Source organism: Lactuca sativa, chromosome 8 (genome assembly GCF_002870075.4).
Source record: "Lactuca sativa cultivar Salinas chromosome 8, Lsat_Salinas_v11, whole genome shotgun sequence".
NCBI lineage: Eukaryota > Viridiplantae > Streptophyta > Magnoliopsida > Asterales > Asteraceae > Lactuca > Lactuca sativa.
The window spans coordinates 107956438-107966026 of NC_056630.2; the positions used below are offsets into that span (position 1 = coordinate 107956438).

At 32.1% G+C, this 9589-nt stretch overlaps 1 protein-coding gene across 1 annotated transcript; it reads left to right on the forward strand.

Moving 5' to 3' along the window:
* The first annotated feature begins 1248 nt into the window (after positions 1-1248).
* On the forward strand, positions 1249-9299 carry LOC111880217 (lupeol synthase). Its single transcript, XM_023876626.3, has 18 exons — positions 1249-1707; positions 3964-4155; positions 4336-4425; positions 4519-4719; positions 4977-5061; positions 5601-5767; positions 5854-6042; positions 6118-6231; positions 6332-6451; positions 7211-7333; positions 7428-7526; positions 7641-7697; positions 7799-7845; positions 7928-8071; positions 8424-8601; positions 8685-8765; positions 8911-8994; positions 9096-9299. The coding sequence occupies exons 1-18, from the start codon at positions 1507-1509 to the stop codon at positions 9204-9206; spliced, it is 2283 nt and encodes a 760-aa protein (XP_023732394.1). The 5' UTR covers positions 1249-1506; the 3' UTR covers positions 9207-9299.
* The last annotated feature ends 290 nt before the right edge of the window (positions 9300-9589 follow it).

The following is a 9589-nucleotide window of genomic DNA, read 5'->3' on the forward strand; positions in this document are numbered from 1 at the left end:
AGTCCACCGATTAGCAGCCGATTAACGATTTCTACAACCATGATCACGGTTATGCATAATTAAGATCTTATAGCCTGAAAATGTTTGATTTGGCCTTATGTTCTGTTCTTTTTTTTATTGGGAGCTTAGGGTAGGATTGGATATTCGAAAGTCTATGAGGTCCAGCGTTATGTATGACTAGTATACATTAGTGTTGCAGGGTTGGTGGAAGTTTCATGGATGGATGGATTGTGTGAGACCGGTAGGTCAGTTGTGAGACAGTTAGCCTTCCTCTAGGAGTGAGGATTGAGCGCTTGCCAGATTATGTATACACTTAGGGTGTTGTGGTGATGCTTGAAACAAATATGGGTATGTGTGGAAGGTAGTATGAGCCTGTACTTGTGAAAGCACATGACCCATACGTGTATCAAGGAAGTCACAACCCCTAGGGTTGGGTAGGGAGTTGGTCCCCTGTCATTATATGGATTATCAGAGATCTTTCTGGTGAATTACCAAAATGGTGGTTACGATACGTCTTAAGAAAGATCAGGGTCAGGATCAAGAGTTGGCAGCCAGGATAGGCCAGTGTTATCAGAGGATCATGTCAGTGGGATCATCCGGGAGGAGGTGATCGAGATTGTTCCGGGGGGGGGGGGGGGGGGGGGGGGGGGGGGTACTTGCATAACTACGAAAGTGCATGGAACAAACCTAGAAATATACTAAAATATTATAGCCGAAGTGTGTAATCCAAAAAGTCTAGGAGCGTAACATGGCAATATACAAAATAATAATAATCAAACTTGCCAATATACTAAAGTATTGTGGTCAGAATTTGAAATATAAAAACTCTAGGGACCAAAACAGCAAATATTAAAAGCTATGACGGCCAAGCATAAAACCCAAAAATTCTGTATACCAAAATTACAGATATAGAAAAGTGTTGTGACCAAATTTTAAAACCCATAAATTATTATGTTCATTTTTCATTTTAAATTAGATGTATATAATAATATGTTAAGCGATTTAATAAAAGTTATAATTTTGGTGAAAGTGGCATGTCAAAGCGGTTTATGATCGAGTACTACCGGTCACATGGCTTATCTGCAAAAAATTTCGTACACAGAATGCTCATTTTGCACTCTCTATGCATTTGCATCATGCTTCACGTTCCTTCACATCCCCCAAAAAGAAAAAATTAAAATTAATAAAAAAGTAAAAAATTCCTCCTACCCCATGACCCCATCCCCTGTCTATATAAACTGCCCAATATTCATCTTGTTCAGTAGGGCTGGCATATTAGTTATAAATCAAATTCATCTTGTTTACAAGGGTTACCATATTAGTTATAAATTAAGGTTTATTCTTATGTGTATGTACGAGGAAAACCAAATCGTTGTTGGCTTTCTTCTTGTTAGCAACATGTTGATAAAATGATAAAAGCAACAACTAGTGGTTATTTCTACAAAACATAAGTAATATGGTGCATGCATGCTGATTACTGATTAAGGAAATTTTGAAGCAGAAAGTATGTGGAAGCTGAAAATAGCAGAAGGTGGTGATGATGAGTGGCTGACCACCACCAACAACCATGTTGGCCGCCAACACTGGGAGTTTGATCCGGATGCAGGAACCGAAGAGGAACGTACTGAGATCGAGAAGATGCGTCTTCACTTCAAACTTAATCGTTTTCAATTCAAACAAAGTGCCGACTTGTTAATGCGTACTCAAGTAAGTCCGATAGGTTTTCTATCTATTGCAAAATTTTTTAGACATACTTACAAAAGAAAAAGTACGTATTATTAACATTTAGGGCTCTTTGATATTTCTCTTACCCAGTTAGGTAATAGACCGAGTGACTTTGTGAGGTTTCTTATCCGACGATTCAGTCCTACAACCTATGATATATGTCTCTTACTCGGTCTGATAAAATGTTGAATCTGACTCAAACAGATCTGATTCAATCAATAACTATTAAACAACCATTATTTTATGATTAGTTGTGTGCTACGAGTTAATGATATAGAGTCATGACCATTTTATCAATATAATTATCATGCATATACTAACATGGTAAGCATGGATCATACTGATCATGGCACCCGACTCGAATAGTTTGAAACTTTATCCTAAAACACCTTGAAATTAAGAGATCCACACAATCGGAACCGAGTCTATTCACAAAAATGACACACGTTAGCTACCCCGTTTTAGTATTTATGGTTATGGTTGGGTGGTTTGCCTCCACCTCATAAATATTGGTGTGTTGCATTCGGAGAACCTCGTGACAATGATATAATTTGATGTATTTTAGTTTCTGAATTTTGAGAGGTTGAGATTCGTTATATCTTATTGCATATGGATGTAATGAGTCAATTAAGATGAACTAAAAAGAAAAAATTAAAATATATTGAAATGTTTATACGCATTTAAATTATTTACTAAAAGTGTGTTTTATTATTTTAAATCTTTTTTATTTTTTAAATAAAAAGTAAACGGATAAATCCAACTTATTGACAAATTTTAAATAGTTACCATTTTCATCCGAGTAATTGGTTACCTTATGGGTCCTTATCATTGGATATCTAATGTTTTTTATGGAACCGATATGTTTCAATTGGATGTTGGATATTGTAGTCCGATCCAGTCCAATGAATTGAAATATACTAAAATCAACCGAAACAATCTATTTAAATAATAGATTCGATCAATTTTATCTGTGTGAATATTTACTGTTGGTTATCTAGTTCTCATCCAATTTGTGATACTTTTAATTCTCAATCAGATCATCCAGGCGTCCAATAATATTATTAGATAGTATTATTGAATTAATCAAGTGGGTGATAATTGAACTGATCAATTGGACGACAACAAGATAGATCTAATTAGACGATAATGGGATATTAGTTAGATATCCAGTTGAGTGATAATTGGAATTCAGTTGGATTGCATCGATCCCACTAATTGAATATGGATTTTCATCCAAGATCCGACTAATCCAACATGGATATTGAAATATTGAAACTGATGTAATCCAGTTACCATTGAATATCGAATATAAATTTGTTTGTTTTAAGTTGATTGTTCGTTCAAAATTACAAACAGTTAATTTCTTCGAACCCCTAGTTACCCTATACTTTTCATTTTGTCAAACAATAACTTAAAAATAATTGTAACCCATACGTGTCAACCATACGCAAAAGGCCCAATAACGATCAGTAATTAATATCCATGATTTATTGTACCTTAATATTTATTGTGTAACAGAAAAAAAAAAAAGTTTAATGAAATTTCAAGGAATACTTATAATTATCAAAAGGTCTTTTTCATATGGTTATTAGATTGATGTCCTGTTGTTTGAAACAAAATAGGTAGATATATGAATAGAATAAGATGTATGTAAGCGAGACTATTTAAATTCATACATACAAGGATTTTTTTTAATACATAATAATTTGTGATTTAAAATGTTGTCTTGTATAATTTTATAAAACTTAAATTGTTGTGTATAGAGAAAAATTCTTATGTATGAATTACTTCCTTTTAAAAAAATATGTTTATAAATAAAATATATTTAAATAATATGTAAATATTTTTTTATAGAAATAAGCAAAAAAAATTCCTAATAAATGAAAGTTAGAAATTGTTATTAGCGACTATCGTTCATAACCGTTGTTTTTCCACAATGCGTTTTCCGGTGAGACCATGTACAATACATAATTTTAACTTCTTTCGTAATTTTTAGTTTATTTTTTTCTATTTTTTAAGTAAGCAACCCACTAGGCAAATTTAAAAATAAAAAAAATAAATAAATAAAAAAAAAAAAAAAAAAAAAAAAGAGTAAGTATTACTATGTCAATTTAATATTTCAATTATCATGCCCTGTTAAAAAAATATATGATTTAACTTTTTATCCGACTCTTCATTTCGCAAAATCTTCTACTTTTTGTTACAAACTTAAAAGTATGTTGTTTTGTGAACTGACAGCTAAGAAAGGAGAATGCAATAGATGAAAATAAAATACCGAAAGCAATAAAATTGAATGAAACAGAAGAAGTATCAAATGACGCTGTTACAACTACACTCCGAAGAGCCATTAGCTTCTACTCTACTATTCAAGCCCATGATGGCCATTGGCCTGCTGAGTCTGCTGGGCCTTTGTTCTTCCTTCCTCCACTGGTAATTAACTAATTAATTATTATCTTTTTAAAGAAAAAAAAAACAAATTCAGTCATTTTTTCTTTAAAAATTAGACAAAATTTAAATCTATTCTCTCAATAACTACCAATTTAACCATTAACACTCCATATTTAAGGCTGTTTTTTTTTACATGGTTTAGTAATATGTTTATTGACACAGGTGATAGCACTGTATGTGACTGGAGCCATGAATGATATTCTAACACCTGCACATCAGCTAGAAATCAAACGCTACATATACAATCATCAGGTATACATATATTACCAAGATTAATTCATCTATTTTTTTCTAATATATGTGACAATTCATATATTTTTTTTTCGGGGTGATTGTTGATTTAAGAATGAAGATGGAGGCTGGGGATTACATATAGAGGGACACAGCACAATGTTTGGATCAGTACTTAGTTACATTACATTGAGAATGCTTGGAGAAGAAGGCAACAGTGTTGCAGAGGACATGGCAGTGGTTAAAGGCCGTAAATGGATCCTTGACCATGGTGGTGCAGTTGGGATTCCTTCGTGGGGAAAGTTTTGGCTCACGGTCTGTATACATGAAAAATTAACATACAAACTTTGTGTCATCACATCATCTGTGCAATACAGTCCTATAAGTGTCTACATATGTCGGAGTCTTCTTCTTCCTAAAAGAAGATGTTTTCAGAGTTAATATGGGACTCCACATATAAAGACATTTATAAAACCATGTGACATCGATGTTGGGTACACTAACATTTTGTGTGCATTTATTGCAATAGATAAAAGTAAAATGAAATAAAATAAGTACAATGTCTTTTGTAGATACTTGGAGTATATGAGTGGGGAGGCTGTAATCCCATGCCACCCGAATTTTGGCTGCTCCCTAAGTTTTTCCCGGTTCATCCAGGTTGGTTTTCTTTTACTCATTTGACCTAATTCTAGGTTAATTTTCGAGTTAATTACAAATTTGGTTATTTTGTTTTACCACAAATCACAAGTTCAATCCAAAATTTCAAATGGTGCTTACGTTTTCATTTCGTTGCGGATATAGTCCTTAGACTGTATAAAATGACTTCAAAATTCAGATACAACTTGCTATGGGACCGTAATAACGAAATGTGAACTTAAAGAACAGCAGTGGGAATTTTTCAAAACTTGGACTGAAGTTGCAATTTTGAGTAAAACATAGGGAGAAAATATGTAATTTACTCTTAATTTTATGTTGAGCGGAAACTATTAAAAAGGATCCCCCACCTCCATATTATGTACACATTAGTCACTCGACATTGTTTTATGTCACCAAAGCTGAATATTACAATCTTATTATTAAGCTTAACTCATACAGTGTCAACTTATGATAAAACGCATTAAAGCTTTCAATATTTGTGTTTTATCAAAGAGTTATGCAAAAATTTGTTAAATAATGTCTTATTGTACAAAACACAGGCAAAATGTTGTGTTACTGTCGCTTAGTGTACATGCCCATGTCGTACTTATATGGCAAAAGATTTGTGGGAAGAATAACAAAGTTGGTTCACTCACTAAGGCAAGAGCTTTATACGAACCCTTATGATGAAATTAATTGGAATAAAGCACGAAATACTTGTGCAAAGGTTCGTTAGTCTATCTTGAATTTAAAACACTTTGCAAATTTCCAAAAGTATACAAAACATCATGTATGGATTATGTCAAAATTCAGGAAGATCTGTATTATCCACACCCTTTTGTTCAAGATATGGTATGGGCCACACTTCATAATGTTGTTGAACCTATCTTAACTCGTCGGCCATTTTCCACACTACGAGAAAAGGCACAAAAAGTTGCAATGGAGCATGTTCACTATGAAGATAAGAGTAGTAGATATCTTTGCATTGGATGTGTGGAAAAGGTATTAAGTTTTCAATATAAGCACTCTTACTAGAGTTACTTTCACACTTGTAACACATGGAAATCATTTTACAAGGTATTATGCTTGATTGCAACATGGGTGGAAGATCCAAATAGTGATGCATATAAGCGTCATCTTGCAAGAATTCCTGATTACTTTTGGGTTGCTGAGGATGGGATGAAGATGCAGGTATTTTCATACTAATTAACATAGTATTCTTTGGTCAGGTTCGTTTTTATTTTTCCTCTGAATATATTATCTATATGTTAAATATGCATTTTTTTTGTAGAGTTTTGGATGTCAAATGTGGGATGCAGCCTTTGCTATTCAAGCCATTTTTTCAAGTAATCTAGTAGAGGAGTACGGCCAGACTCTTAAAAAAGCACACGAGTTTGTAAAAGCATCACAGGTAATTGGCAGAAAACTTTTAAGCATAAGCAAAATCTAGAAAGAAACTTGAGAGAAAATCAAAAAAATGCCCTTACACATTTTCAGCTTTTTACTTGAAAAACATTCCAAAAGTGTTTTTTTTTTCTTTTCTTTTTTTTTTTGTAGAAAAAACACTGGTAATTTGATTTTTTTTTTCATTTAGCATTATTTACCTACCCATTTTGCGCGCCACAACTAAGTTGTCATGTATGACAAACCAAAAGGTAGTTTATAAGCTAACTTTTTAAAAATATAATTTGTCTAGCTTTTCAAAAGTCTTTCTACAATTCTTCGAAATATACCATTAATTAATTATAAGAAACTCATTATTCTAAAATACATTTTTATATCATTTTATATCTTCCAGCTAGTTTATCAATTAGTTTTATCAAACATCATTTTTTATCAACTAGCTTCTTAGTTATCAACTAATTTTCCAGCTAGCAACTAACTTTTTAGCTAGTCTACCAAACATAGCCCTAGAGTGAAATGTTGGCTGTTTTGTACTAGACTATTTTTTCAATTGGTTTTGATTGTGATTTGTGTCAATGTAAATATTTGTAACTTGATGACTGATTTTAGTAGATATTAATGGCTTAAATGACTAAAAAAACTAAAAAGTAAAAATAAATAAACCAAAAAACTTAATGGCTTTTTAGATAAAATATTGAACATATAAGGGGTTTTCTGAAATTTGCCTGACAAAACTAAAAAGAAATTGTGTATATTTTCATTTTAGGTTCGTGATAACCCCCCTGGAGATTTTAGTAAAATGTATAGACACACTTCTAAAGGTGCATGGACGTTTTCCATACAAGACCATGGTTGGCAAGTTTCTGATTGTACAGCGGAAGGCTTAAAGGTCTATATTTATTATTTAATTGTGTCAACTTCTAAAAGTTTAAAAAATTGTATTGGAATTTTTTGTTTTATTTTTATAATCAAGCCTTTTATAGGTTGCACTTTTGTACTCCCAAATGAGCCCAGAACTTGTAGGCGAAAAACTTGAAACCGAGCGTCTCTACGATGCTGTCAATGTTATTCTTTCATTACAGGTATGCGGGCAAGAGTGTTATGTACATACTTGGGGTTGACAAATTTTATTTTGGTATATGTTATTATATTGAATATTCTCACACTGATTTAGTGTTCTTTAAATTGAAATTTAGAGTGAAAATGGTGGATTTCCAGCTTGGGAACCACAAAGGGCATATGCTTGGTTGGAGGTACATATACATTTCTGCCATTTGAAACTATATATCACCTCAAGAAAAAAAAGGATTAAAAAGTTTTGATAACATTCGTCTATGTTTAATATGGATTTCAGAAATTCAATCCGACTGAATTTTTTGAAGATGTGTTGATCGAACGAGAGTAAGATTTTATCCTTAACCACTTAGTGTGATTATTATATTTTGTTGTTCTAGTTTTAAGAAGTATATGTTATGTTTTTTAGGTATGTGGAATGCACTTCATCTGCAGTCCAAGGTTTGACACTCTTCAAGAAGTTGCACCCTGGACATAGAACCAAGGAGATCGAATATTGTATTTCAAAAGCAGTGAAGTACGTCGAAGACATACAAGAAAGTGATGGCTCATGGTATGTTGTGTACTACTTTGGTTGACCACCTTCAAAATTTTGTATTATATGCAATTTATTTAATTAAAGTCAGTTTTTATAAAATAACATTTTTTTTCTTTATTTATCACTTTAATTTCATTTAGCTTTCTATTAATACATAACAAATAACTTGTTTGAATAAATCAATCATTCTATTCTTTCCAACCAACCAAACATGACAATAAAATGTAATGATCCATTACATTAACTTGTTCCTTCCATTACATTGTTCACATATTCTCTTATGATTTCACTCAATCCTTCCAAATAGGCCCTTAAATTACTTTTATGAGTAGAAGAAACATTATTTATATGACTGAAATTTGTGTAGGTATGGTTGTTGGGGAATTTGCTACACCTATGGGACATGGTTTGCAGTAGATGCACTAGTAGCTTGTGGGAAGAACTATCATAACAGTCCCACCCTTCAAAAAGCTTGCAAATTTCTCTTATCCAAACAACTTCCAGATGGTGGATGGGGAGAGAGTTATCTTTCAAGCTCAAACAAGGTAATATGAAATCATCTATATATGGTTTTCTTCATTAAAGATCGAAATGTTCTAAAATTTTCCTTTTTCTACACTTTGTATAGGTGTATACGAATTTAGAGGGAAACCGGTCGAATTTAGTACATACATCTTGGGCTTTGATATCACTTATTAAAGCTGGACAGGTTTATTACTCATGCTATGACTAATATTGACTTAATTTTCATGATATAAAATACATCAAAACTTGAACTTTCTTCTCTATAGATGAAAGCCATTATTGACTTATTTTTCATCAATTCATTATATATCATTTTTTATTATTGTTAGGCTGAAATTGATCCTACACCAATAACTAATGGAATACGACTTCTCATCAATTCACAAATGGAAGAAGGAGACTTTCCTCAACAGGTTTCTTATCGATGATTTTTATTCTTGAACTTCACAATTATTTTGCAATTTATATTTTCAAATGATTGAAGCCTTTTAAACATATTTTCTGTAAATTACAGGAAATCACAGGAGTATTCATGAAGAACTGTAACCTCAATTATTCATCATATAGAAATATTTTCCCAATATGGGCACTTGGTGAGTATGGGCGTATTGTTCAAAATGTATGAAAACTTTTCATGTAATATAAGGAATAATAAACTATAACACGAGATCTATACAGTGGGATCAATATACTAATCTATATGTTAAATTGTTAATTATGGATGTGTGTTCATTATGTCACTCATTATTTCATTAATGTTATGATGCTTAGGGTCATTACAAATACAAGCAGAACTTTTTAAACTACATAGAAAGAAATTGATGCAAAGTAACTATAAATGGTGCAATATCAGTTCATCTGATTAGATTATGTGAAAAGGAGTAAAAAGCATAAGGAAAATACTTTCTAGGCATTGGCATCATTGAATTAACTTTCAACTTGAAGTTTCAGCTCGAGCAAGGTGGTTATCTTCATTCTTGTTTATAGAATTGGATTAAACAGTTGATC